The 27,779-nt window shown below is 50.4% G+C and overlaps 1 protein-coding gene across 1 annotated transcript; it reads right to left on the reverse strand.

Annotated features, from left to right (window-relative positions):
* Positions 1–237: 237 nt before the first annotated feature.
* On the reverse strand, positions 238–26,845 carry CCDC127 (coiled-coil domain containing 127). The gene is made up of 3 exons (XM_032974254.2): positions 25,291–26,845; positions 5,086–5,211; positions 238–2,343 (listed from the first exon to the last, which is right to left on the reverse strand). Exons 2-3 carry the CDS (start codon positions 5,201–5,203, stop codon positions 1,553–1,555), a joined length of 909 nt encoding a protein of 302 aa, XP_032830145.1. The 5' UTR covers positions 5,204–5,211; positions 25,291–26,845; the 3' UTR covers positions 238–1,552.
* Positions 26,846–27,779: the final 934 nt, after the last annotated feature.

Below are 27,779 nucleotides of genomic sequence, written 5' to 3' on the forward strand. Positions count from 1 at the left end.
GTAAAGTCACGTAGGTAAAATAAAATAAATCTATAATTAGGCAAGCGGAGTGGTCAGTAACAGGTTAGCGGTAGTAAGAGAGAGAGAGAGAGTTCGGAGCAAGAGTGCATTGTGTAAAGAGTGAGGAGCATCCGTGTGGGATGCCAGGTAATAAAGTGACACAGGAGAAAAGCTGAAAGTGTCCGTGTGAATACACCACTACACATGTGCAATGAGCGACTTCCACGACACGTCGTATAGAGGATACTTCTTCTTTATTTCTTATTCTTCCTCTCACTGAATATAACTCTAGGCAATAACGTCTCTACTGGCTACACGCACAGCCGATCACTCAGCGGGGTCCCCTCGCCTTCACTCGTCTCCGCCGCTGGCTGGCGGCGTGACGATCGATGACGGCGATGGAACCTACGCAGGAGATCTTCCACGTGATCGGACGATGGAGAGAGATGTCGGTGAACAGCGACACACCAGGACCCAGGATCCACACGAGCCCTGAGCTCCTAGCTCCGGGTCCGCTCCCCCAGGCGTGGCTAAGCCCCGCCTGAGGGAGCGTGGCTAAGCCCCGCCTCCGGCCACGCCCTCTCGTGGAACCTTCGAGCAGGTTCTCGGAGCATCTCGGCTAGCTCTTCCTGTTACCTTTGCCCCAGATACGCCTCCTTCCCTGATTGGCTGTTACCTCTGTGGCTGCACCCGTGAAACCCTTCCCAGGCCGGCAGGTGTCACTTTGTCATGTCAGCAGGTGTAACCCTGTCATTACACATGTATGAGAGATGGAGAGCGATACAGTGCGGAAAGGCTGTGCGAGTGGAGACAGAGTGTGTGTGTGCGATAGTGTTGATTTGATATATGGACATAAGGAGGTGATATCATGGGCTATACGGGGTATCTTGCACTGTGGTTCTGCATGTGTGGTGTCACATTTTATGTTTTATGACTATATAAAAAATGATACAGTAATTTGTATTTCTCATGTGAAAAAAAGTTGTTCAAGAGTGGGACACTTTGGGGCTGGAGCATAGCTCAGCTTATAACAAAGGAGTGAGTCAATGGGAAAACGACGATCGTTTAACGAGTCTTTGCTTACTGAGAAATGTTCGCAGAACGTATCTCGCTCGTTAAGCGAGGCACACCTGTACACTGTTATTCGTGTGTGCGTGGGGGGGGGGGAGATTTGCCTCTTACACTCGGCACATATGATTTCCCCGAAGTGATTTCGCACCATTTCCACCCCTGCTTACACCACCTTTGCTAAGTTGGAGATTGCTAATTTTCCACTGACATTGGAGCTCCCTTAGCCCAACCATCTGTGCTGTCGATTTCCTGCTCTTGTTCAAGACCCTCCCTTTTTTCCTCTGCCTTTGACTGGCTGCCTATCCCTGTTCATATGCAGTTTGTCCACTCTTTATGTACATTGTATTCTATTAATAAATTACATTAATGAACCTTACAACCCATTCTCCATACCAGCCCTAATCTTGTTCAAACCCCACAAATAACCACGGAAGCCACAGCGATTGCCAGCATGGCATCGCTGCCATCCACACCGCACTTCTCATTTCGACAGAGGCTTGAGCGGATCCTCCGTGTGCAGACGCTGCTCTGCTCGCTGGTACTTGTGCAGCTGCAGGAGCGACTGCCAGTGCTGCATGTACACCCACATGAGCTTTCCATTGCGCTGTCCTGTGTGTGAGCAGTGTTCGTCGTTGGCAAATATGTCAAGGAGCCCGTCGCGCACCGCCATGCGTTTCAGAAATGGCTCCGAGCCCGCGTGCTGCAGTATGTTGCGCTCCAGATCGAGCCTGCTGTGCTGCGACACCTGCGGATCGCAGTAGATGGCCTGACGCCGCTCGAGGTTGTTTTCCAGCACCCGAAGTGACGACCGCACCCCGCCCAGCGCTTCCTCCTCCTGGGTCAGCACGGCATCGTGCAACGGTCCCGCACTACGCAGTGACTCCAGCTTGCGCCGCTCGACCAGCAGCTCTGCACGCTGAGACTCCACTGCGCGCTGATTACCCTGAAGCTCTTCGCGCTGTGATTTCATCGTGCGCAACGCACATTGCAATTCATTGTTCTCCGACTCCATTTTGGACTTCTTCTGCTGCAGCTCCTTGTACTGAAACTCCATTTTGCTCATTTTAACTTTCAGCTCCTCGCGCTGTGTCTCCAGCAAGCGGTGCTTATCCTGCAGCAACTTGTCACGTAACTTCAGTGCATGCTGCTCGGCCTGCAGCTGCGACTTCTTGACGTCGAGATCACGTTGCTGTTGCTTCCTCTCAGCGTCAAGGGCATCGCGGTAGCCACTCGCGTGCTGCTTGACCATCTCCTCGCGGTACCGGAACCAGCCTGGTGTGAGCACCGATGCACAGTCAACACGGGCGGTGTCATTCACAGAGCACGAACCATCACATTTCTCAAATGCCGTCTTGATGTAAAAAAAAAATGCCACGTGCAAAGGTTTGTTGAACTCTCAATGCAGCTTAGTGAGAAGGTGAAGGGCAGGAAGTGTGTGTACAGGTGTCTCCCTTCTTTCTATGAGAATTCGCTAAATCGAGAAATTTGAATTGAGACCCATTTGTTCACAAAACGAGAATATGTTCACCTAGTGAGCGGAGATCGATCAAATGCGTCCCTTGACAGCAGAGGGCTTACGACGGCCCACAGCTCTTTGTTTACCAGCTGTGCTGTGCCCACGTGTTTCTTCGTCTGTGGGAGGGGGCCTCGTGGTGGCGATGTAATAGGTGGGTGTGGGGGAGGGGTCGGTGGGGGTTAGGGGGGGTGGGGGTTAGGGGGGGGCGCTAATTGCAGACGCTGAGGACAGGAAGTCGCACTTCATCTCGCATGAACCCCAGCAACCCTGGTTCGATTCGCAGCCACGGCTAACATCAGTGGCGAGTGATATTTGAACCGGCGGTCCGACATGACCCCTGCTGCTCCCTCCACCCACTAATATTATCTACCCTTCAAACTACAGCTATGCCAGGCACCTGCAAGCACTGTGGTTCTTCATGTGTGGTGAGTGTTACAATTGATGTTTTATTACTTTATTTTAAAATTATAGCTTGTGTTTCTCACGTTAAAAAAAACTGTTAAAGAGTGTAACATTTTGGGGCTGAACATAGCTCAGCTCTTAACATGCGAGGAGTCGATGGGGAAAACGACAGTCGCTCGTTAAAGCGAGACGGCACGCCTATATAGTTGACTAAGCCTCTGTGAGCCCTGACTACTGTGGCCGGCCACGCTGAAAAATAAGCAGTTACAGCCGGGCAAAGGGGGATTGCAGGTAGCGATTTTGAGCGATCGCTACTGTGAGTGGATTTCAGTGCCTTCCCTTACATATAGGAAATGGAGCCTTCCCATTCAGCTGGCCTTCTGCCCAGCTTCCATACATTTGATGAAAGATCATTCAGAGACAAACTGACCGGCTGTTTGTCCACTTCAATAGCCCTGGAAAGACGTGATACCGGGTCTAAAGCTTGGTCCATTACGGATACTGTTGATGGTCTTTTGCACTCCTTGTACAGTTTTGTGTATTCGCTGACTTGTCTCTCATTGGGTGCAGTTGAGGATGAACGGGTGTCTAATTCAGGACAGGTGCCAACTCAGAGCTCTGGCACCTGAGCCACTCGGCCATGTCTCCCAAACCTCGTTTTGAAGAGGCTAGTTGTCTCCATGGTCTGTCACAGGCGCAAATTTTTTTTTATGACAGTGATTATGACAACCAACGTAAATGAATTCGAGGACATGATGAAGAACGCTGCAAAGTAGGGCTCAAGATAATTACATGCAACATTGCTGAACAATGTATACTATCCATGAGAGGTATAAACATGGAAAAACATCACAGTATCTGGAGTAGATATGTTATATATGTAGCGTAGTAGAACGACACTACTGTGGCTCGATATGAGGGCTGTAGGCGGGTGTCACGGAGGTCGTGTCAGGCCGTGACACTCTGCGTGAACCCAACAGGACACGTGACCGGATAAAGGGAGGCCAGGGGCCCCAGGGGGGTCACTTGGTTGGGGGCTCGGGCCTTCCCGAAGCATCGGGAAGGGGGGCGTGGCCTGGGGCGGAGCCTGCCACGCCAGAGTAGTTATAAGCGGGGTGTGGACGGAGAGCTGGACTGCTCTGGGCTGTTCTGCTGGGTCAACTCTGGGATTAAGCCACCATCTACGATCCTCGGTCTCGGGTCCAGAAATGTAGTATCCCCGTGTGTTAGCCAAGTTAGGAACGGTGGTTACCACCCTATGTCGTTATCCTGTTAATGTTGAGAGTTAGCTAATAAGAAGTGTTGCCCCCAAAGTTCCAGTGTGCGCCTGAATTTAACCCACTACATATATGAAAGGACACTGATAAATCAAATGAGAAAAAACAACTTTAAACGTGTTCAATGAAGCCACGAGTGGTCCATGCTTAGAAATAAACTGAATAGTAGAAAGAGAAACACGCGAATTAGAGGACATACAAGTTGGAGACATTTTAACACGTAAGAGGCGTTCGCGACCAATATCCATAACAAAGATTTGTTTTGTTGGGTTAGATCACGTAAATATAAATGTGTCGGTAACCCGTCACTGCCCGACAGCCAATTAGCTGTATCACGTAAACAAAACGTGCCAATTAGTTACTACTTCTGCACACCCGATGTGTTGGAGAGTAAACCCCACAGCATTTACAATTTGAGTCCTGTGACGTTTCGGCGGGCGATTAGGTGATTCGTTAGAGACATGTTGACTGTTAAGAAAAGTAAGTGAGATAAGTGGGATTTGGCAATACACATTGCGAGAAGGGATGATGACTGGTGGTTGAGACTAATAATGGAGTGGCAGTCAAAGGACGGAAGATGCCTGAGAAAATGACCACCGCAAGCATGGAGAGAAATAAGTCAGGTTATAGGGGGGAGTTTTATGGATTATTGCAGTACAAGACCGTGAGAGATGATGATGACAGCAGTAGATAGATCGCAACTGATGATGATGATAACTGTAATCACCCATTCATTGCAAATAATGCAAATGCGGGCTCCACAGATAATAGAGGAGGTTGTGTGTGTGTGTGGTGAAGCATGGTGCTGGTGTAACTGACGGTATGCGGCCACGCCCAGGAATGGCAGGGACGTGAGCAGCATGTAGTTCCAATGGCTGCCTCCGTTGCCGCCTTCATCCGGGCGAACATTCCCGCGCCGTGCGTTCAGGTTGTTCATTGCGAGTTCTTGCGACGGAGGAGATATAGGATGAGTCTGATTATCGCACTGGGGGGAGGGTGGTACATCGTGGCTCTCGCACAAAAAAAAACAGCGCTCATGTGACGGGTATGCGTATGTATACACGACGAATTGTGTGAGATCGCGGAGGAATTTGCGTGATAAAAAGTCAGAAATGTATTAGGGGCCATTCATAAATGACGTCACGCACCTGGGGGGGGGGTCAGACATTTGTGACGATGTGTGACAAGGGGGGGGGCGGGGTTTGAGAAATGTGACGTCACATCAAAATGCGCAACTTTAAATAAATATAGACAACACGTTCTACTTAATTAAATAGGCTTTTAAATAAACGTTTTCTCCTACAACATCAGAGTGCAGCGGCACATTAAATACGCACTACAATGACAATAGTTTAAAGCGATTTGAAGCATGTTTTATATTTGGGGGGGGGGGGGCAGAGCTTTGTGACGTCAAATTTGAGGGGGGGGGACTGACTTTTTGTGACGCCGTGTGACGACGGGGGGGGGGGGTCAAAAATCGTCCAAAATCTCGTTACGTCATTTATAGACGGCCCCTTACCCGAGTAAAGCCCATTGAGCTATACAACTTTGTTTCAAGGGCCACGTGGTTGGCAGACCATAGCGGCAGCAAAAAGCATTCCAAATGACCAATTACACGTGCTTTAAACAAAAATTACAATGATCTTCAACACAACACACATTTACACTTGAAATGCTGTGATCTCTATAGGGTCTCTTTAACGGGCGTAACAGAGATGGCAAAACCTGAAATCATGAAGCATTACAAAAGTATGGCGAGAGGCGATCGTCATTGCTGTAATTCAACTGGGCAAACCTGATCAATGACCCTGAAAGGTATGGGCCGATATCACTCCTGTGCACGACCTATGAACTCCTGGAGCTTTCATCCTCCTGAGAATCAGCCATCTTGTAGAGTCTATTTTTACGTATTTGTTACTACATACAGTCCTCGAATTGCAAACACCTGCATTTACGGAGCATCAGAATTTTCTTTTACATTGACTTAAAACGCGAACTTGCACTTGCAAACTAAACCATGGAACTATTTTGTTCAGTGGAGCGATCCTACGTGAGATGTAATGACTCAGCCTCGTGCTGGGAGTGAGTGTGTATGCACGTGTACACGTGTGTGTGTGTATGTAAAAGTGAGTGAATGAAAGGGGTGTGGTAGCATGGCAGTGCGGTGTGAGAAAATGTACACTCGCCCCATCGACAAGAGGCGAGGGATGGTGGTAGTTGTTGCTTATGCCCCCACCAAAGATAAACATCAGTGGAGGGATGCAGACAAGAACGATCAGACGCTTTCTATAAACTCTCGTCCCAGGTGCTTGCTAAAGTGATCCTCGGGATAGCGTAATCCTCTTGGGTGACTTTAATGCCCAAGTGGGCAATTACGCAGCCACCAGGGTTGGAGTGATGGAAAGTCACGGGCCGGATCAGCTCTATAATAACGTTAGGAGGCTGCAAGAGTTCTGTGCAGACCATGGGCTTGTAGTTACCAACACGTTACATCATCGGCACATCCACACATCATGGATGCACGCCGGGTCCAAGCAAAAACATCTGCTGGACTATATAGTGATAGAACAGCGGATGCGGTCCAATTTCCTTGACACCAGGACCTACCGTGGAGCTGATCTGCCCACTGACCATCGGCATGTCATCTGTAAGATGCGCCTGCCATTCATTCAGTCGGGTGGTATGTGTCCATCTAGGACCCCATTCAAACCCACAGAAGCCTGGGTTCAGCTAGCTGAGGATAGTTGCAATCAGGAATTTCAACATCGCTTGCAGCTGGGGTTAGCATTGCCCCCCCCCCCCCCCTCCTCATGCTCAGGGGAATTGGGTGAGGTTCAGAACTGTGGCTCATATAGCTGCAATGACTGCATGGGGTATGCAGTCCAAACATCCTCAGATACCCTGGCTGAAAGAGGAGGTGTTTCAGCTGAGAGAAAACGACAGGCCCACTCTCACCATCTACAAAATCCAAAATTGGAGAATAAGGAGGCTTACTACAGCCTTCGCCTAGAGGTTCGGAGAGGCATGCGGCACTGCAAGGATTAGTAGTGGGTACGGATTACTGAGGAGATGGAATCTGCCTCAGTAGCCCGTGATCACAAATCACACTTTGATTACCTAAAAAAGCAACGTGCAGCATCTCATCTATCACCATCCTGAAGGGAAAGAATGGTAATCTGATCTCGAACCCCCAGGAACTGGTCTGCCAGTTTGAAGAGCATTTCAATGAGGTCTTGGGAGAGGGGAATTCCCTCAGCCCAGACAACATCATGGGGCAAGGTGAGGACGACCCTGCTGGGGCTGCGGTGCTTCAAATATGGCCAGATGTAGCCACCTATTCTGAGTGGTTGGCTGAGGTGTCATCCGTGAAGTAAGTACAAGGAGCGATCTGGAGTCTGAAAGCAGGAAAAGCGCCGGGCAGGGATGATCTCCCAAGAGACATCACTCATTGTGCGGGTTAATGAGGAGTGCGCAGTCTGGTTTTTCACCAGCCATCTGTGACAAGTGTGCTACGGTGGACATGACCGACATCCTCAATCTATACAAACCATCTTGCATCAGCACCTGGAACATCAGAATCCTCTGCCAACCAGGTGCAATTCACACACGTTAAATAACTTGAGAGGGCAATAATCAGTATCATTGGCCTCTAGCAGGTACGTTGGTATGGTGATGGTGAATCCACTGCAGGAAACTACACCATCCTGTGATTGGGGCCTCCTGATGGCTCTCCCCGACTAGCCAGGTGGCTATTTCCCTTGATCGGACAGCCAAGTCAGCCCTATTAGAATGGCACCCTGTGAATGACAGGTTACTGATGGCTAGATTCAGGCACACCCTAGGTGATTTATAAGTTGCTGTGGCATATGCACCATCGAACGAAGCACCTGACAATATCAAATACCACTTCTATCAGTCTCTGAAAAAGTCACTAAACCTCACAAAACGACGGGATCTCATGATGTGCCTGGGATATTTCAATGCAGTCTCTGGTACTTCTAGAGAAGTTTTCCAAACTGTGATTCCACATGACAGCGGCACCCCCAACAACAACTCTGAAAGGCTACTACATTTTTCCACAGGAAATGGGCTTAGACTTGCTAGCTTCTGGTTCCAGCGTCGTGACTTTCAAGATTTACCTGTTTTTCCAACGACGGCCACCATCATCGGACTCTCGACATCGGACTCTCGACACCACATTGCTGCTCGGAGGAAGACTCCCCTAGCCTTCCGTAGCGCGCTGCTGGCCCTTGCCAAGGCTGCGTTTCCCTGCATGGACCTCGAGGGAATTGATGCCCTCATGTTGGAGAAATTGCTGAGCCTGGCTCGAGAGATGCGTGTTGTCATACACGCTGTGGATGACGAAGACTTCTGCTCCCTGTGCGCCGCAAGATGCATTCAGGCGCATCTGCTTCTCCAGAAGGAAACTAGTCTCGCGGCCTGCGCCACACCGGCCGATGCCTGCAGCTCTGAGGACGAGTCGCAGCACAACCAAGCCTTCGTGTCGACTCCGGCAAGGGGTTGGAGAGCCGAAGATCGCCGACATCAGCGGGACTTTTGACAGCGGGAATGGAAGTCTCCGCGCCAGGACACGGCGACCATCAAATGCTACAACTGCAGTCTACAGGGATACGTGTCGTCGAACTGCCGAGCACCTCGACGCCGCATCCCTGGACCGTGATCCTCGGCTCCGCGCTCACCCGTGGCTCCACGACAATCTCAGGCGAGTCGCGACACCACACGTTCTCGGCCCCCACTTTCACCTCGCACACTCCATCACGCGTCGCATGTTCACCATACGTCGGACGATGGGGGGCCGGATAATTGTAAAACCGATTGGGCGCTCGGACCGGGTAAATTATCCGAGTTGGCCCATAGAGTTGTTGCCGCGACTGCAGGGTCCTCTGTTATTGTTGGTTCCATAGAGGGGTCGCTTTCCGAATGCTGGTTGACACAGGGGCATCTGCAACTATCATTTCAGATCTCATTTATAATATCTTGCCTGAGAAATGTCGTTCCTTGTGGCCTGTTGACGTTCCATGTTTCGGCACTAATGGAGGGTCGTTGGGCATAGTTGGCCAGATCAATGCCCAGATTTGTATTGGTGATGTGAAATTGATGGGTCCCATTCTAGTCTCCTCGTCCCTCACCGTTCCATGTCTACTGGGTACCGATTTCTTGGGCAAGATGCCTATTAAGATCTTGATTAACCAGGGTTGCATCGACCTCCCCTCCGGCCGACGCATGACTTTCTTGCCTTCGCCCGCCCAGTTGTGCACGGCCTGCGCTACCGTTCAGGCATTGGCGTCCCGAACGGTGCGCATTCCACCGGGAGCACAGATGTTGGTTCCCCTTCGGCTTCGGAAACCTCTTGATTTGGGTGTGACGGCGGAGGGTGTTTTGTTGGGACCTTCGAACACTGCAGTCCAGGGGTTGGAGCTGGTTGGTACACAGACGCTCGTTTCCGGTGATAGGGAGCCCTTCATCCAGGTTTTTAATGCGGGGTTGCGAACAACCGTCATTCCTCAGGGTACTGTGCTCGCCCACGCGGCACCAGTGCTCCTGGGGGATTTGGTTGTGGGTCACATAGGGGATGTGCCTCGGTCGCAACCACAGTCCGACCTCGATGAACGGTGGATAGAATCGCTTTGCTCGGCTAGTGGCAACCTGTCTGATTCCCAGAGGGGTAAATTCTGTGCATTACTACGATAATTTTCAGACGTCTTCAGTAAAGGTAAATTTGACATTGGGTGTACTAAATTGCTATGCCACCACATTGACACAGGGGACGCCGCTCCCATCCAGCAGAACCTATTCTGCTTAAGTCCGGTCGAGAAGGAGCATGTCAGGTTGGCTGCCAGCCCATGGGGGGCCCCAATTGTTCTAGTCAAGAAGCATGACGGTAGCTTAAAATTTTGCGTAAATTTTCGTAAACGTAACAAATCTCTGTGGCTGACATGTACCCACTTCCTCGCATGGATGAGTCACTAGATGCCTTGGCAGGTGCGCGCTATTTCACGATGCTGGACCTCTTGTCAGGGTTTCGGCAATTGCCCGTTGACGAGGCGTCGAAACCTAAGACGACTTTCCGTACACCACAAGGCCTCTTTGAATTCAACCGGCTGACCATGGATCTTCACTCAGCCCCAGCGACGTTCCAGTGACTGATGGAACTGGTCCTCACTGGGCTCCAGTGGGATTCATGCCTGATTTATTTAGATGATTTTATCGTCTTCAGCCATACATTCGATGAACATCTTGACCAATTGAGGGCCGTTTTTGTTAAGATGCGGGCTGCGAATCTGAAATTCAAACCACACAAATGCCATCTCCTGCAGGATTGCGTTCGATATCTTTGCCATATTGTTTTCCAGTCAGGCATTGCCACTGACCCTGAAAAAACGAGTTGCGTCCGCTCATGGCCGACCCCCACTTCGGTAGGAGATGTACGAAGTTTTATTAGGTTTGCATCCTACTATCGGCGTTTCGTGGCATGGTTTGCATCCATTGCAAAGTCCTTCCATGCACTGACGACAAAGGGGGCAAAATTCCATTGGGGGGAAGTGGAAGAGGCCGCATTTAACTCCCTTTGCGACGCCCTGATAAATGCCCCTCCCTTGCGTTACCCGAATTTTTTCGTGCCGTTTGTCCTCGACACGGACACCAGCAACACCAGCATTGGAGGGGTGTTGTCCCAGGTCGTCGACGGTGTCGAACGTGTTGTTGCCTATGGCAGCAGAGTGTTGTCCCCCATGGAACAACTCTATTGTGTCACCTGTCGCGAGCTGTTGGCCATAGTTTTCTTTGTTCAGCAGTACAGGCCATATCTATACAGTAGACATTCCACCGTGCATTCAGACCACGCGGCACTTCAATACGCATTACGGGTTGACCAGCCATCCGGTCAACTCTCTCGCTGGCTCGATGTCCTTCAGGACTACATGTTCACGGTCACCTACCGTAAAGGTGTCCAACATGCTAATGCTGACACCTTGTCGCGATTGCTGACTGGTGGAAAGTGCACTTCCTTCCTCGGTTTGGGGCGTTGCAGGCAACCAGATGACAGCTCGCCTCCACCTCTCGATGCAGGGATCAGCGCCCCTGTGGTATCCAACACGTCGGTCGCGCAAGACGCGCTACTAGGCCTGTATCTGGCTGATTGGGGGCGTCTCCAGGTGGAAGACACTTCCCTTCTTAAGTTGTGCCGTCGCGCGGGAGAGTCGCATGGGGGTAGAGGTCGTGGGGGTCCCGCTTCTTTCGCCATGCGCGACGGCCTCTTGATGAAATGGGACGGCTGCTCGTGAAAATACAAGTTGGTGGTGCCCACTACCCTGTGAGGCATGACTGTGTGGGCTGCTCACAAGTGCCTCCTGCATTTAGGAGTGCACAAAACACTTGCCATGATCCAGCTGGACTTCTGGCCGGGCATAGCAAAGGACGTAGCCGACTTACTCCAAAGCTGCACCCAGTTCGCCCACCGAAAACCACCCACTAGGCCTTCCTGCCCGCCGTTGCAATCCATTCGGGTGTTCCGCGTCAATGAACTTGTCACACTGGACATCCTGGGGCCAAGTACCTGCTGGTTGGAGTGGAATATTTCACTCGATGGCCGATGGCCTGGCCGCTCCCCAACCAATCTGCAGCAGCCATCACGGAGGCTTTTCTCCAGGGCTATGTCCTGGACAAGGGTGCTCCTGAACGGCTGTTGACTGACCAAGAAAAACATTTTCATCTACCTTGCTGCAGGACGTGTGCCGTATCACCCACAAACGGACGGTATGGTCGAGCGCCTGTACAGAATGCTCACCTTTATGCTGAGCCATCAGGTGTGCAAGTCACAACTCGATTGGGCCCTGCAGGTTCCCAGGGTCCTAGCCGCATATAGGATGGCACCTCACGTGGCAACTGGCTACTCACCATTCTACCTGTTGTATGGCAGAGAGGTCAACCCTCCTGTGGAGGTTCAGCTGCACATCAAACCGCGCGCCCCTAAATCTCAAATCGCGGATCACATTCGATTTAATGTTCAGAAGTTGGTCGACGTGCGGGAGGCTGCCAAACAGAACTCAGAGTCACGGCAGCTGGCCAACGAACGACTGAGGGGCCTCCGTACTTTCAGTCACATATGAGTCGAAGGGGAAAAGGCTTAGCTCCATTGCCCCCAGGTGCCTTTGGCGACGTCGCCAAAACTGCTCAAACCCTGGAGGGGCCCGGTTGATATCATCTGGGTTGGCCGGCCACAGTGTGTTAAGTTTCAGTACGGTAAATGGTGCTGGTACATCCACCCGTCGCGTCTTAAAACTTTTGTCGCAACATACATTTCACCTACACTGCACAGAGGCCAAGAGCGTGATGTGTCCGAAGAGCCGGGTCGTCTGTCCATGGTGCCTAACCCTCAGCCCAGCCGTGTCATTGCACCTTCAGATGCCGCAGGAGTGACGTCACTGCGACTGTCCATGCCGGCCGCTCCGGATGGCGAGTGTTTGATCCCCCAGCCGGAGAGCCCCCAGGTTGCCCCGGTCCCTGCAGACCCGCCACCGCAACCCTCCACCCTTTCAGACGGACCAGCAAAGTGGACTTGCTCGAAAACTAAACGTTTTACATGAACTTACCCACCCTCTCACGAACACTGCACTGCACACTTACCCTTGCGTCTGGCAGGTCATCTTGTTCGGTGGTTGTTCTCGCCTTTGTCATGCCGACAGTCGGCCGCGTTGTCGTTGATTGTGTTATGCGGGTGCGGGTGTGCGTGCGACAGTATGTACATATGTGTATAGTGTAAATTTTGTACAGGTGGGCTGGGGTATTTATGTGGGACCATACGTTGTTGCTGTTCTCGTTGTTATTGAGGCACACGTACTTTAACGTTTTCATTGGTATGTTGACAGCCGGGACGGCTGGATGCTACAAGGGGGGGGGGGGGAGGGATGATGTAGTGCCATTGTTAGGTGGTATGGATATTCACCATTGACCCTTACCTGCAGTAGTGGACATGTGTCAACAGAGGTGGAAGACAGGCTAGGTGGGATGAGTCGGGCCATTGGCCCAACGGGGACCCCAGACCCCAAGAGGGGGCTGGGGGGATGCCATCATATTCCTTAGAGTATCGGGTTGTAAGGGGCCGTTACCCCTTTGTGTTATGTACTTGAAGTTTTACAATAAACGTGTTGCCTCCAAGAATCGCCTCTCCCCCGTCTTGGACCCACTACACTAGTGAGCTTCTTGGGGAATTCATTGCACTCCAGGATTGTATTTATCTGTGGTCCGACAAAGACACCAGCTTTGATCTTTGCCTCAGACAGCTTAGGGAAGAAGCCTTGAAGGTACTTGAAGGCTGCCGACTCCTTATTTACAGCTCTGACAAATTGTTTCATAAGGCCCAATTTGATGTGCGGTGGTGGCATCAGCACCTTCCGGGGGTTCACCAGTGGCTCCCACTTGACGTTGTTCCTCTCCACAGATAACACGGTCCGCTGTGGCCAGTCCCGCCTGTGGTAGTGCGCCTTGGTGTCCCTGCAAACTTGGTTAAACCGCCTTGGAGACCCATCAGGAATGCCACCATTTTGAAGTCTCCGATGACCTCCCAGCCGTTCTCATCATACATCAAGGCGTCCAGCAAGGTCTTGATGCTGTTGTAATCCTCTTTGAGGTGCACCGAGTGAGCCAGGGAAAGAGACGGGTACTTGCTACCATTATGGAGCAGCCCGGCTTTGAGGCTCTTGGATGAGCTGTCAATGAAGAGGCACCACTCATTCGGGTTACAGGCGATTTCTTATTGCCTCCAACAGACTGGTCACATTGTGGCAGAAGCAGAGCCCATCTTGATTGGTGAAGAAGCTGCAAAAAGGTTGGTGACGCTTCCTCTGATCTGCGACTTGCACACTTCTTCCTCGCTCTCTGACTTGCTGCTCTCTTCTAAAGACGGCTGCTCTCTCTCCGGAGGAGTGGGTACGGGGAGCTCATGGCAGTGTGGCACCGGGGCGATGGATGAAGGAAGGTCTGGATACGTTATAGCAGGTGCATTCTTACCAGTCCGACGTTAGGAAGGGTCCACCATGCAGAAGTAGCAGTTGCTTGAGTGGTCAGTGGGTTCCCGACAAATTATTGGGATAGTGAACTTCATGGTTCTCTTTTCCCCTCTGTACCATCCTATAAAAATACATTTATTTCACCCATGACTAACGTGTAAGAGATTCTCGCAACATTTTTCATATATGATATGTTTTCAATAACATTGAAAATTGTAAAACATTTAAAAATTCAAAACTTTAACAAATTTTATGATGTCAAATTCCGAGCAACAATTGTACATCTTACCTTCCAGAGGTTTTTTGCATTGCTCACTGGTGAAGTGAGGTGCCCAGGGTTTGTCTTGATCCCCGACAGGCATGCCGAAATTTGCCTTGTAGGCCTCACACATCTTAGCAGATGCTTCCAAAGAGTACTTTTTCGCTTTTGTCTTGATAAATTGGCCGCAGACATAGCAAAATGCAGCTGCCGGATGCTTGCAGCCTCTTGATGCCATCTCAGAAAAAGGCAGATATGTATCCACTTAAGCAGCTGGAACTGATGGGCTTTAGGCCCCTGTATTTATACTGCTATTTATATTACTGGAAAGTCCTAGAATGTTCTAGAAGTTACTCCAAGTTTACTCAGCACTGAAGCTATCTGAAATGTTCTGGAAAATAGGCAAATTTCAAAATATCACTGTCCTGATAAATTTCGATTTAAAGCTTTCGTGACTGCAATGATTCATCTTCTTTGGTTCTTTCGGTAAAGTCACGTAGAATGAGAATAAAATAATAAATTGATAAAATAAAATAACACAATAATATTCTCACGACGTTTCGGCCACAACACAAGCGGCCTTCATCAGGTGAAGGGGCGAGACTGTCTGGTAGGACAGCGCTGGAGTGAAAGAGCCACGTTCAGATCACGGCCTTTAAGCTGTGTGAGAGGAACAAAGCGCCTTGACAAAGGAATTAGCAATAGCTACAGCTGCAGCAGTTACAAGCTAATCACTCAGCTATTTCAATGCTAAATTCTATGCTAATTCCATTGTCAAGGGGTGCCTCTGCGGATGTGTATGCCTTAACTTAGCTATTTCAATGCTAAATTTTATGCTAATTCCTTTAATAATGGGTGCCTCTGCGGATGTGTATGCTTTAACTTTTAACATAGCTATTTCTGTGACCAGTCACAAGCTAATCATTCAGCCATTTCAATACTAAATTATATGCTAATTCCTTTGTCAAGGCGCTTTGTTCCTCTCACACAGCTTAAAGGCCGTGATCTGAACGTGGCTCTTTCACTCCAGCGCTGTCCTACCAGACAGTCTCGCCCCTTCACCTGATGAAGGCCGCTTGTGTTGTGGCCGAAACGTCGTGAGAATATTATTGTGTTATTTTATTTTATCAATTTATTATTTTATTCTCATTCTACGTGACTTTACCGAAAGAACCAAAGAAGATGAATCACTGTCCTGGTCACAAAAGCAAAGTTTGTGTGAAATAATAGCCATTTTCTGTACTTTTGAGGCATAAGAAATCAGGAAATAATACTTACTACCCAGGAACAAAAAAAAATGTGTTACACAGTGTAATTAATATTCTTTGGGTCTTTCAGTAAAGCCACGTAGATAGAAAAAATAATACAAATGTAATTATCTGAACCCGTCCTGGGCCTCCTCAAGGTCAACTTAGCCTTAAATGAGTACCTGGTGGAGTGTGTAAACATCGTCACTGGGGAGTCAACAGTGGCCGGGCGTGGCGCTGCCCACTCACCCCATCGTGTGCCGTGCCGGCCTTCATCGGTGCTGCTCGCTAAACAGCACTTGCCCCAACAGTCGGTTCAGGCTATACGGGGGGGTTTGTTGTAATTGATGTGTGTTTTTGTGTGTCTGTGTCTGTCTTTTGTGTGTGCAATTGTAGTGACGTATTGTGCCCCTTCCAACAAGCAAGCCAGTATCAGGACTCAAGGTAAATGAAAATTAAACGGATTTTTTTCTATTCGTGTTACTTTATTGTATGTTTTTACGATACGGTACAAGTAGTCCCTTATCAACACGAATCCGTTTAGCACGAATCCATTTTTTTACGCGATTTACAACATAGGGACAGACCCCCGATCAACAACGTGCTCGACTTATATTTCAGTGGAATTATTCCCGAAGAGAATTACATGCCACGTTCCCGTGGTAGCTGCAGCAGAGAGCCACCACCCCACTCAGTCTTTGTTCCGCCTCGTGCTAGCTCAGACGTGTGCGCGTTTGCATCTCGCATTTCTACACTGTACCTTTTGCATTTACTTTAAATATTCCAAATAGCGTATTCATAACGGGTGAGAAGGGTGGTGGTGGTGATGGTGGTGATACTTTTAGTGGGAGTGCAGGTTGGTGAGTGTTCGGATCGTTATCCTTATTTATGTAGTGGGTGTTGATAGCGTTATACGCTACTTACCTGGTGTAGCGGCAGCCATGGGTCAACAGGGGGCGACAGCGAGTACGGTTAGTATTAAGTAATGCCGTTAGGCCAGGGAAGCGGTTGGGAACCGGAGGTATACACCCCAGGCCCCCACTGGGGGCTGGGGGATTACGCAATAGTCTAGGTCCCTCCAGAAGGTTCCAGAGAGTAGGCGTGGCCAGGGACGGAGTGACCCTGGGAGCTGTATATAAGGCGAACCCCTGAACGGGGTTGCCAGTCGTCGTCAAGCTGAAGACCCGAAGAGCCAGCCTAGCATAGGACCCTGGGAACCCCCGGACCCGCTGTCCTTCTAAGGGCCGGACTGAGTGGGCCAGTGTCCGGGACCCGAGGACCTTGGCTGGGTCGGGTCAGCTAGCCTCCCCGAGGTCCCCCTAGCCGGAGGGCTGATATACAGACAAAGTGGTCCCAGCGAGTAGCACACGCTAGCCCGGAGGCTATACCTCCCCAGGGTATCGGGTGGAGGGGCCGGTACCCCTTTGTGCTAGGGACCTCGTGTTATAGTTATTGTTATAAATAAACGTGTTGCCTCCAGTGAAGACTGGGTCTCCATTCATTACCACTACATTTACATGAATAAAATGTGTGAACATTCTTAAGTGTACTTATGTACAAAAAGTGTTAGAATTTGCTAAAAGTGTAAACATTCCTATTGGTGAAATACACCCCTTCTGCACTACTTATCCCGTGTCTATTTTTATGCTTTCTCTCTCCACTCCACCATCACAGCTCGCATGCGCAGACTACAGCATTCTTTACTTTAGGTTACCTTTATCATTGTTTATTTTCTTTTAACACGTTATTCATGCATACAATATACGTAAAAAAGGCAACAATGAAAATGTAGTCACAATAAATGAGTAATAATGATAAATTTGTCGATCGAGATGGGAGCTTGGAATGTAACTCCCCCCTATTTACATTATTTCGTATAGGAAAATAGTGTTCTATTAACACGATTTCACCTTCCACGAAGATTTTTAAGAACGCATCTATTGTGTTAATCGGGGACTGCCTGCATGTATTACGTACAAATGTAAACATTACTTCTAGTGTATGAGTTTAACAATGCTTCCCTTTTTTGTCCAACCGTAACACATCTCACAACACTGACTGGGTGGGCATTTAAATACAGTACATTGTTACGAACAAGGTTGGGTACCTCGGACACCGCGTCAGTGAGGCAGGGGTGCGCACCAACCCGGAAAAGGTACGTGCCATAGTGGAATGGCCACGGCCAAGGAACCTGATGCAGATCAGGTCATTTTTGGGGCTAGCCACTTATTCTATGCTAATTCCTTTGTCAAGGGGTGCCTCTGCGGATGTGTATGCTTTAACTTAGCTATTTCAATGCTAAATTCTATGCTAATTCCTTTATCAAGGGGTGCCTCTGCGGATGTGTATGCTTTAACTTTTAACATAGTTATTTCTGTGACCAGTCACAAGCTAATCATTCAGCCATTTCAATGCTAAATTATATGCTAATTCCTTTGTCAAGGCGCTTTGTTCCTCTCACACAGCTTAAAGGCCGTGATCTGAACGTGGCTCTTTCACTCCAGCGCTGTCCTACCAGTCTCGTCCCTTCACCTGATGAAGGCCGCTTGTGTTGTGGCCGAAACGTCGTGAGAATATTATTGTTATTTTATTTTATCAATTTATTATTTTATTCTCATTCTACGTGACTTTACCGAAAGAACCAAAGAAGATGAATCATTGCAGTCACGAAAGCTTTAAATCGAAATTTAGCCACTTATTATCGTCGATTTGTGAAGGGATTCAGCGAGATTGCACGCCCCCTCACCCAACTCACTTCCCCTAAGAACCCCTATCAGTGGACAGAGGCCTGCCAGACGGCCTTCACCACCCTCAAGGACCACCTCACCCATACCCCCACCCTGGCTTTCCCTGACTTTTCCACCGATTTTATTTTGGACACCGATGCCTGCAGCAGTGGGCTGGGCACGGTTTGTCACAGGTGCAGCATGGAACGGAGCGGGTCATCGCATACGCCAGCCGGACCCTGAGCGGGGCCGAACTGAATTATTGTGTGGCCCGTTAGGAACTGTATGCCGTGATTTTCTCATTTAAGTAGTTCCGGCCGTATCTGTACGGCAGGAAATGTTGCACGCGCACTGACCATTATGCTCTGCAGTTCCTCCTAACATTCAAGGAACCGCGGAGGCAGATGGCCCGGTGGCTGACACAGCTGCAGGAGTATAACCTGCAAATCGAGTACAGGGCTGGGCGGACACATACAAACGCGGACGCCTTGTCAAGGCGACCCACGGTGTGCGCCGAGACGAGGGCGGAGGAGGCCTGCCCGTGCTTCATGGGGGGATGCTGCAAGATAGGCAACGGCCCCCCTGGAGCTCCCTGAGACTAACCCCCTCCGCTGAGAGAAAGTGCCGTGTGTGCCACAGAGGTCCCTGCAGTAGGAGCCAGGGATCCAGTGGACCACCCGGCGGGCACGGAGCCCATACCCCGGGGACCGACGGGCCGCCCGGTCGGATCCAAGAGGACGTCGGCTGTGCGTTCCGGGGCCTGGATGCCGAGCAGCTGAGACAGGCCCAGCAACGGGACCCGGACCAGGCGGCCGTGGACACGGCCCTGCGGGAGGAAAAGGTCACCCTGCAGGGACCCTGGAGTGGTTTGTATGCCCGGTTGTGTGTAAAGAACGGGGTGGTGTGGGAACTAACTGAAGCCGGGCAGCCGGGGAGCATCTGTGTTCCCGCTCAGGTGCGGCCCCAGCTGCTATGGTTGGTGCACGACCACCCGCTCGGGGGCCATAATGGGGAGCGGCGCACTTGGGAGACCTTGCATCACCAGAATCTCTGGCCCAAATTGGCACAAGACGTGGCCACCTGGGTACAGCGCTGCCACGCTTGTCAGCAGTGTGGGCAGAAACCGGCGCGGTATCAGGTGTCCCTGAGGCCGTTCCGCGTCAGTCGGACGAACCAGCTAGTCGGGATCGACCTACAGGGGCCATTCCTACGATCCCACCGAGGCAACCGGTTTATCCTCGTGGCGGTGGAGTATTTCACGCGCTACCCAGTGTCGGTGGCCATCCCAGATAAAACGGCCCTTGTGGTCGCCCGGGCATTTGTGGAGCATTACGTACTTAAACATGGGATCCCCGAACGAGTCATTACTGACCAGGGTAGTGAGTTCGAGGCAGAGCTATTTCAGGCGCTGTGCCGGGAGTTCGGAATCCAGAAGGACCGAACTACGGCATACCATCCCCAGGCAAATGGTATGGTGGAGCGTATGAACCAGACCTTAGCCGGGAAGCTCAAACGTATGGCATCCGGCAATCAACAGGTTCGGGACGATCACCTCCTCTATGCCCTGTTCGCCTACGCCACCACAGTACACACATGTACGGGACAGACCCCATTCCTAATGATGTTTGGTCGTGAGTCTCGCCTGCCCGCAGATCTGTTGTTCGGCATTCCCCCACCGCAACCGGAGGAAGGGAGCCAGCCCGTGGAGCACCTGATGGGGACCCTGCGAGGGGCCCGTGGCCGGGCCTACCAACAGGGGGAGGCCGCACATCAGCGGCAAGAGGAGGGCGCCCAGCCCTGTGTGGAGCCCCCCTTCTACTCGGCGGGCTCTAAGGTATGGCTGCACACCCCGCGCGTAGGAGCTGGACAGGTGGGGAAGCTGACCACCTACTGGCGTGGACCCTGGACCGTGGTGCGGCAGATCTCCCCCTGAGCGGTGCTGATCCAGGGCGGGGAGAGGGGCCGAGAGACGGTGGTCAACGTCCGCCGATTAAAACCATGGAGGGCAGCCCCGGCGAAAGAGACCCCCGCCATTCAGGTACCCCGAAACCCCGGGATCCCCGCGCCCCCCATACCCGAGGGCTTCGCACCGTATATGGTCCCCGCGGGACCCCAGCCCCCAGGGGGCCCCGGCCCGGCCAGGAGGCGGCGGGGGCGGCGGCCCTTAAACCTCTCTGCCCCTGAGTTTGTTCCCCAGCCCGCGGATGCCAGGGGGCAGGAGGAGCCTTTGGAGTGGAGAAGGAGACCGCCGCAAGAGCCTCGGAGAACGGAGCCACCGCCAACGAAACCGGCAACGAGGGCCGGGCGAATTCCGCGGACTCCGCAGCGTTACCTGGTGGGAGCGGCCCAGACGAGGTGCTCCAGTCAACTCGGGACGGGAACGGGCACCTCGGGGGGCTAAGTTGTGCCACAGCAACGGAGCAACTCCGCCGGCGCTGCTATCCCCTTGTACTCCTCCACACGAACGCACGCGCACCCCCACTAAACACACATATGCACCCACGTAGGGTCTTGTGGGGGGGTCACCCAGGGATTTAATAGGGATAGGCTAGGTGCTGCTTGCTGAGAATTTTGCTCCGGGCCACACAGGGGTTTTTTTTTTTCTTCAGGCACGCCATTAATAAACTTTAGCACAGAGGATCCGTGTGGTGTGATTTCTGTGGGTGTGGGGAAAGTGTCGGCGTAGTGTGTAATTCGAGCGTGTGTGTGAGGCAGCGCCGATAGTAAATCATTAATGGCTCCCATGTCCATGCAGCGCGTGATTAATAGGGCGAGGGAGGGGTGAGTTAAAACCCATTCACGTGCGTGTTTACACAACGCATTCTACGCAGTGTATTTACGTAGCGACGATCGCATCAACGGCAGGGCGCGCGTAAATTGTCATCAATACGGCCGTCGTTTTGCCCGCGTGCCTGTGCCCGTGCGCGTGCACAAGCTGCTCATCTTCTCGCTGTCCCTCCTCCTGCACCCTGCGCCCAGTCTCGCTTTCCTTCCTTCTCGCTGCTTGCCCCCTTACACTGGAACAAACTCCCTCTCCACATCCGAGTATTCCCCCTTGCTCTCCTCTTTTCGCATTGCCCTCAGGTCCTGTCTCTTTCCTCTTGCTCCACCCCGACAAACACCTTAATGCCTCCACCGCCGCAGCCTCCATCCTCGCTCCCACCAACCCTGTCACTACGAGATTCCCATCCCTTACCTTGCCACGTTGTACCGCAGTCAGCAAGCATTGTTAAGCGCCTTGGTGAGAAGAAACACACGGTGTGGGAAGGTGAGGCACAACCACACCTTGGTGGCTACAACCACGTCCGCTATGGCTCCACCCTCAGTGGGGTATGGTTATAAAGGGCGGGGACCAGAGAGCTCGGGGCAGTGTGTTGGGGCCAAGAATGAAAAGCCAGTGAAGAAGGAAGGCCGGCTAGGATATACCCTGGGACTCTTGTGACCGCTGTCCTTTTCAGGGCCGGCACGGCAAGCCAGTGGTGCGGCCCCAGAGCCCCAGAGCCGAAGTCCTTTTAAGGGCCGGTCTGGTTGGTGGGGTGCCGGAATCTGTCTGACCAGGGCCAGATCAGATATCCTCCTCTAGCGCCTATAGTCGGAGGAATCGGGAGCCTAGGGCTTAGGCTAGATAGCCTGGGGTTATCCCTGAGTGTATACGGGTGAAGGGGCCACTACCCTTTCCAGTGTGACCCCTTATTCAATAAATAGTGCTGCCTCTACTATGCCGTCTCCGTGTCCTGGGAACCCATTACAACTGGTGTCAGAAGTGGTCTTAAGATGGACACAAGGCGGACGAACCAATCGCAGGAACCTCAGGAGGAGAGCGACTCGACTGGGATAGCACCAGAGGGCTTGGCCGACGATGCCGGGATGCCACAGACGCCCCAACAGCCGCCGCAGCTGGAGGAGTGGCCGCCGAAGGGGGACGGGTTGCGGGCGGCTCACTCCCGTCTGGCTGAGCTGCTGTACGCCGCGGCTTCCACACTGGAGGAGATTAACTGCGCGGGGCTGCAGGCGCCAATGCGACAGGGCGAAGAACGCCGATCAACGGCCATTCCCGCCGACACACAGCCGCAGGATTTCGGAATTGCCGCCATGACGGTGTCCACCACGGCGATTGGAGGGTCGCAGCACCACGTGGACACCGGGGACCAATCACCGGTTGTGACGTTATCGCCGACGGACGCTCATTGCCAGAACCAATCGGCGGGCGCAACGTCATCACCTGAGCGACCGCCGATGGGAATCCCCATCCCCTCCAATGCCGACGGAGATGCCGGGAACTGCGCGCAGCGCCTGTCGGAGACGGAGCCATCATTTCAACAACGCCTGCCAGTGTTGAAGGAATTTGTATCCGACGGAGGCGACTGGAGGGGCCCTGTGGTGATTGTGCAGGTCATGCGGCCACAGTGTATTCGTATCCAGTGGGGGAAACGTCGCTGGTATGTACACCCCTCGCATCTGAAGCCATTTGTGGTGCCGTGCGTCCCTCCACCACATTACACAGGCCGAGCATGTGATGTGTCCGCTGACTCCCGGACGGCGTCTTCGCTGCCTGCCCCTGATACGCCACTAACTGTTCCGCCTTCAGGTGCCTCGAGAATGACGGCCTCCCGAGCGCCTGCGCCACCCGGTGGGGACGGAGATTGCCCTCCCGGGATGTCGGAGGGTTGTGCACCCGCACGGGCGGTGCCCACCGCCGGGCCGACCGGGCCCCCCCCCCCCCCCCCATGATGGACCCGCAAAACGGACTCGCGCCAAAACGCGCCGGTTGTTGTGACACTGCTTTCTTGTTGCACTTGTTTGTTCACATTGTTCTACTCACCTGTTAAGTCTTCTTGCTGCGCTCACGGGGGGATCAGGTTGAATGCGGAAAAGGGGGGGGGGGGAATGTATGTTGTATGTAGTGTACCATTGTATAGGTGGGTTGGGTTATTTATTGGGGCGTTTATTGTTATGAGGCACGCACGGTTGGGGTTTTGTTGCATTTTTATTGTTCAGTATTGTTGCAGCCGGGACGGCTGCGGGCTGCACGGAAGGGGGTGATGTAGGGGTGCTATGGGGAAGAAACACACGGTGTGGGAAGGTGAGGCACAACCACACCTTGGTGGCTACAACCACGTCCGCTATAGCTCCACCCTCAGTGGGGTATGGGTATAAAGGGCGGGGAGCCAGAGAGCTCAGGGCAGTGTGTTGGGGCCAAGAATGAAAAGCCAGTGAAGAAGGAAGGCCAGCTAGGATAGACCCTGGGACTCCTGTGACCGCTGTCCTTTTCAGGGCTGGCACGAAAAGCCAGTGGTGCGGCCCCAGAGCCCCAGAGTCGGAGTCTTTTTAAGGGCCGGTCTGGTTGGTGGGGTGCCGAGATCTGTGTCTGACCAGGGCCAGATCAGATAGCCTCCTCTAGCGCCTATAGTCGGAGGAATCGGGTGCCTAGGGCTTAGGCTAGATAGCCTGGGGTTATCCCTGAGTGTATGCGGGTGAAGGGGCCGCTACCCCTTCCAGTGTGACCCCTTGTTCAATAAATAGTGCTGCCTCTACTCTGCTGTCTCCGTGTCCTGGGAACCCATTACAAATACAAAGCAGTACTGCTTTGAAATCGGGTCCATCTTTTTAAAACACCCTGTAGAATAGTAAATGTAAATAATGCATTGAAATTCTGCTATAAATGTCCAAATGATAAGACACTTTGTTGAGCTATCATTTGTGGCCAGGTCGCTTCTGAAAAAAACAAGTGAATACTTCAGTGGGCTTTGCCTAGCAGGATGGGGATGGTTTAGTTGTATTTGTTTGTGCGTTGGGTGATTTGTTTACCTCACTTGCACTTTGCACTCATATCGTGTTTGTTGTGCTGTTTGTTGTTGTCACGCTCTCACCCTGTGTCCCTATACTGCACATCTGTGACAAAAAGAGCTTTATAGCTCATCGGATTCCTCCTTCAGTGTCAACATTCTGATTCTGAAACAAGATCAGATGTGTTTTTGTGCAGCTGATGGTGAGGCATCACGCTCCAGGTTCAGCCGCGTACTTCTCAACTCATCAGGAGTGATGAGGAATTTATCAGATCATCAGCATGCAACCGCGCATCGATTAGCCTCCCATTGCATCTATACCAAGTGGACATTCCTCTGGTACAACCATGGAAAGCGTTCGAAATACGATACGTGGTCAAAGAAAGCGTTAAATCATATAGGAGCCAGAGGACATCCCTGTTGCGCCCCAAGATGAACAGGAAATGGCTCCGACTCCAGGCCACGTAGCTGTATCCGGGTGTGCTCACAGCCATGAAGGTCGTTTATTATTGGCACACACACACACTTAGTTCAGACCTACTTTATATACAACCAGCATGTTAACACACACACAGTGCACGTACAGTCAGTGTGCAGAGACACACACGCAGCGCGCACACACGCAGCGCACACACACGCAGTGCACACACACGCAGTGCACAAACCTCCGGTAGACACAAATATCCCCCATTCTCGCCATAATCGACTGTAGGGGCAAGTGCTGTCAGCGAGCACTGCGTGAAGGCCGACACGGCACACGAGGGGGTGGGTGGGTGGCCAGCACCACGCCCGACCGAACTCTGTCTCCCCAGTGGCGATGTTTACTACACACCGCACTCGGTACTCATTTGAGGCCGAGTCGACCTAGGGGAGGCCCAGAACCGGTTCAGATAATCGTCATTGGTGTTGGCCGCGAGCGGGAATCGAACTCGGGTCGCGGGGTTCGTAGCGCAGCGCTCTAACCGCAACTACACAGACCTGACCGCCGATGCTTTGTGCCGTCCGTCCAGTGAGATATTGAATTGCTTGACGAGTTTTACTGATGCAGGGTGACATCATCGGTGAGATACCCGCGTCATAACTTTGCACAGGTGCCGCAGGTGCGCGCGTGACGTCTTCACTGTGGATATTGCGTTACAGCCGAGCACTGGCATCTCCCGGTTGGCACTGACGCTTCCACCTGGGGAAATGACCTCCTGGGTTTCATCAGCATATGCAGCCGTGTTAAACAAGCGTTGCCGGGCTTTACCAGATCTCGTTCAATGCAACAAAATAATAAACTCCTTAAAAAAAGTTTTTTTTTAAACAACGGTTTTATTTTAAAGTGCACTCAAAAGTAAAAAAAGTTTCAGCCGTCACCAGCTGATCAAAATATTTTTGGACATTTGTAACTAAAAAAGTAAAACCGTCCGGCGCTCCTTTAATATTTTTATGCATAATGAGTTGCTTTAGAATGTTTTAGTTTGCTAAAAGTGTATTTGTGTGATAGAATGTACGTCAAAAATATTTTCAATTATTTTTCGTAGAAGGGAAAATGTTGATAATGACTTCATTTGACGATGTAGTGTAGAACATTTACAAGTGTTTTGAGTATAAATCTTAAAACTGTATTACTACCTCTTTCTACTCGTGTCTGTGTTGAACTGCTTTTTTAATAAGAGTTGACTGCAAAGTGATGCAAAGTATAGGTAAACCCATTATTCTTTTCTCAACTTCCTATGGCAACTTTTATTCTTGGTCAGAGTATATTAGTCGAAGGGAAGATAAGTACATAAATGACATGTACATGTATTTACTATATATTATTACTATATATAGATTATAAAATCTATGTTTGCTTATCCGATAATATAATAAAAGCGTAGTAGATTAGTTTTTTTTATTATTTTTCAGGTATTTGTCAATTATTTGTAATTGGAATTACTACAGCTATTGTTAATGCATTTTTGAATTTTCCTATCATAATCAAGTCGACATGTGTGTTTCAGTTGCTTCAAATACTTATTACTTATGTTGTGAAGTTTTAACTTTTGATCAGTAAAATTTGCTCCTCAAGAATTGCAGATGAATGGTGAACTTTGTATTATAATATAATACAAGACTTTTTATTATTGATACGTGATATTCCATATGACGCATATTTTACATTGCCTAGGACCTTACCTTTTTCTCGTGATATCAGATACCACTCCCTTCATATTGTGAGACTTTAGTTTGAACGCTACAAGGCATTTAATATACTTTGTTCCAACTCTTCAAAACCTAAATACTTGAATATTAGCATGGAATAGTTTTGATAATTCCAAACGTGCTACTAAGACATCAAGCCATCTCAACCAAGTAGCATCATGATATTGGTAATAGCAAATAGAGATAGTCCCGCTATATTATTAGAAATGTTATAGTTTTTTGTTATGCTATTGAGTACCATTTGTTGGTAACTTTCTTTACCTATTGTTGGTCATCGATGAAGATAAAAGTGATATTAAAGGAGCGCCCCACGGTTTAATGTTTTAGCAACAAATGTCCAAGAATATTCTGATCAGCTCGTGACGGCTGAATTTTTTTTATTTTTAACTTTTGAGTGCACTTTAAAATACTGCAAAAGTGTTTTAAAAAAAAATGTAAGGAGTTTATTTTATAATTTTCAGTCTTTATTTTTACAATGAATTTTTAACAAGGAATATTGTTTGATACTTTTTGAAAATACTTTTTAAAAAATAGACTCCGTCTAAGACTAAGTCTACTTCTTTTGTGGACCTTACTTTTTACAGTGTGATCCGAGAGCACTGTTCTTTACTCTATACATTGCCTTGATGTTGTTTGCAATGTACTCGACCATATTTGTGTGTATAAGATGTCACACAAATCCATTTTTTTTTAAATGTGGTTGATGGTTTCTCATTCTATTAATTTCTGCTAATGCTCCATTATTGCATGGTGTGTTTCCGGTCAGTTTTCGGTTGTCCAAATCTTCAATTTGAAGTCCATCCAGCGAGCGAACACGACTTAAGGCAACATATTCCTGACCTGCTTCGAAGAGCTTTGATCCCAAGTACACGACTGCATGATGCACTGTACATCCTTGCATTTTTGTGCACTGTCGATGCCCATGATAGCATTAGTGGCAGCATTCTTCGTTCAGCTGTACCATAGCCACGATTAGCAGGGAACTGAACTGATTTAGGCCTAAATTCGTGTGTGTCGTCCTTGCCAAAGTCCATTTCAACTGGTGGAGGTTTTTGTCTTTGGTGCAATTGTGCACGACGAGGAATAGGCCAAGTGATTTCTGTGATACCTGTATATCCAATTGCACCATTTACAAGTCCTTTAGAGACATCAATGTTGGATCTTAACATTACTTTGGCTCCTATAAATATTATACATTCACTTGGCAAGCCTCCAGTCTAATTGATGTCCTATGGAATTATTGTTTGCATTTGGATATTTTCAACAGTTGTCGTGGC

This window comes from Petromyzon marinus, chromosome 53 (genome assembly GCF_048934315.1).
Source record: "Petromyzon marinus isolate PM22_M1 ecotype Great Lakes invasive population chromosome 53, UKy_Petmar_22M1.pri1.0, whole genome shotgun sequence".
In the NCBI taxonomy this organism is placed as follows: Eukaryota; Metazoa; Chordata; class Hyperoartia; order Petromyzontiformes; family Petromyzontidae; genus Petromyzon; species Petromyzon marinus.

What these genes read in the sequence shown, in the direction of transcription:
- CCDC127 (XM_032974254.2), bottom strand. Translation starts at nt 5,203, where the DNA reads ATGAACAACCTGAACGCACGGCGCGGGAATGTTCGCCCGGATGAAGGC. An exon ending in CCTGGGCGTGGCCGCATACC is followed by an intron (nt 2,344 to 5,085) that starts GTCAGTTACACC and finishes TGCTCACACCAG; the next exon opens with GCTGGTTCCGGTACCGCGAG.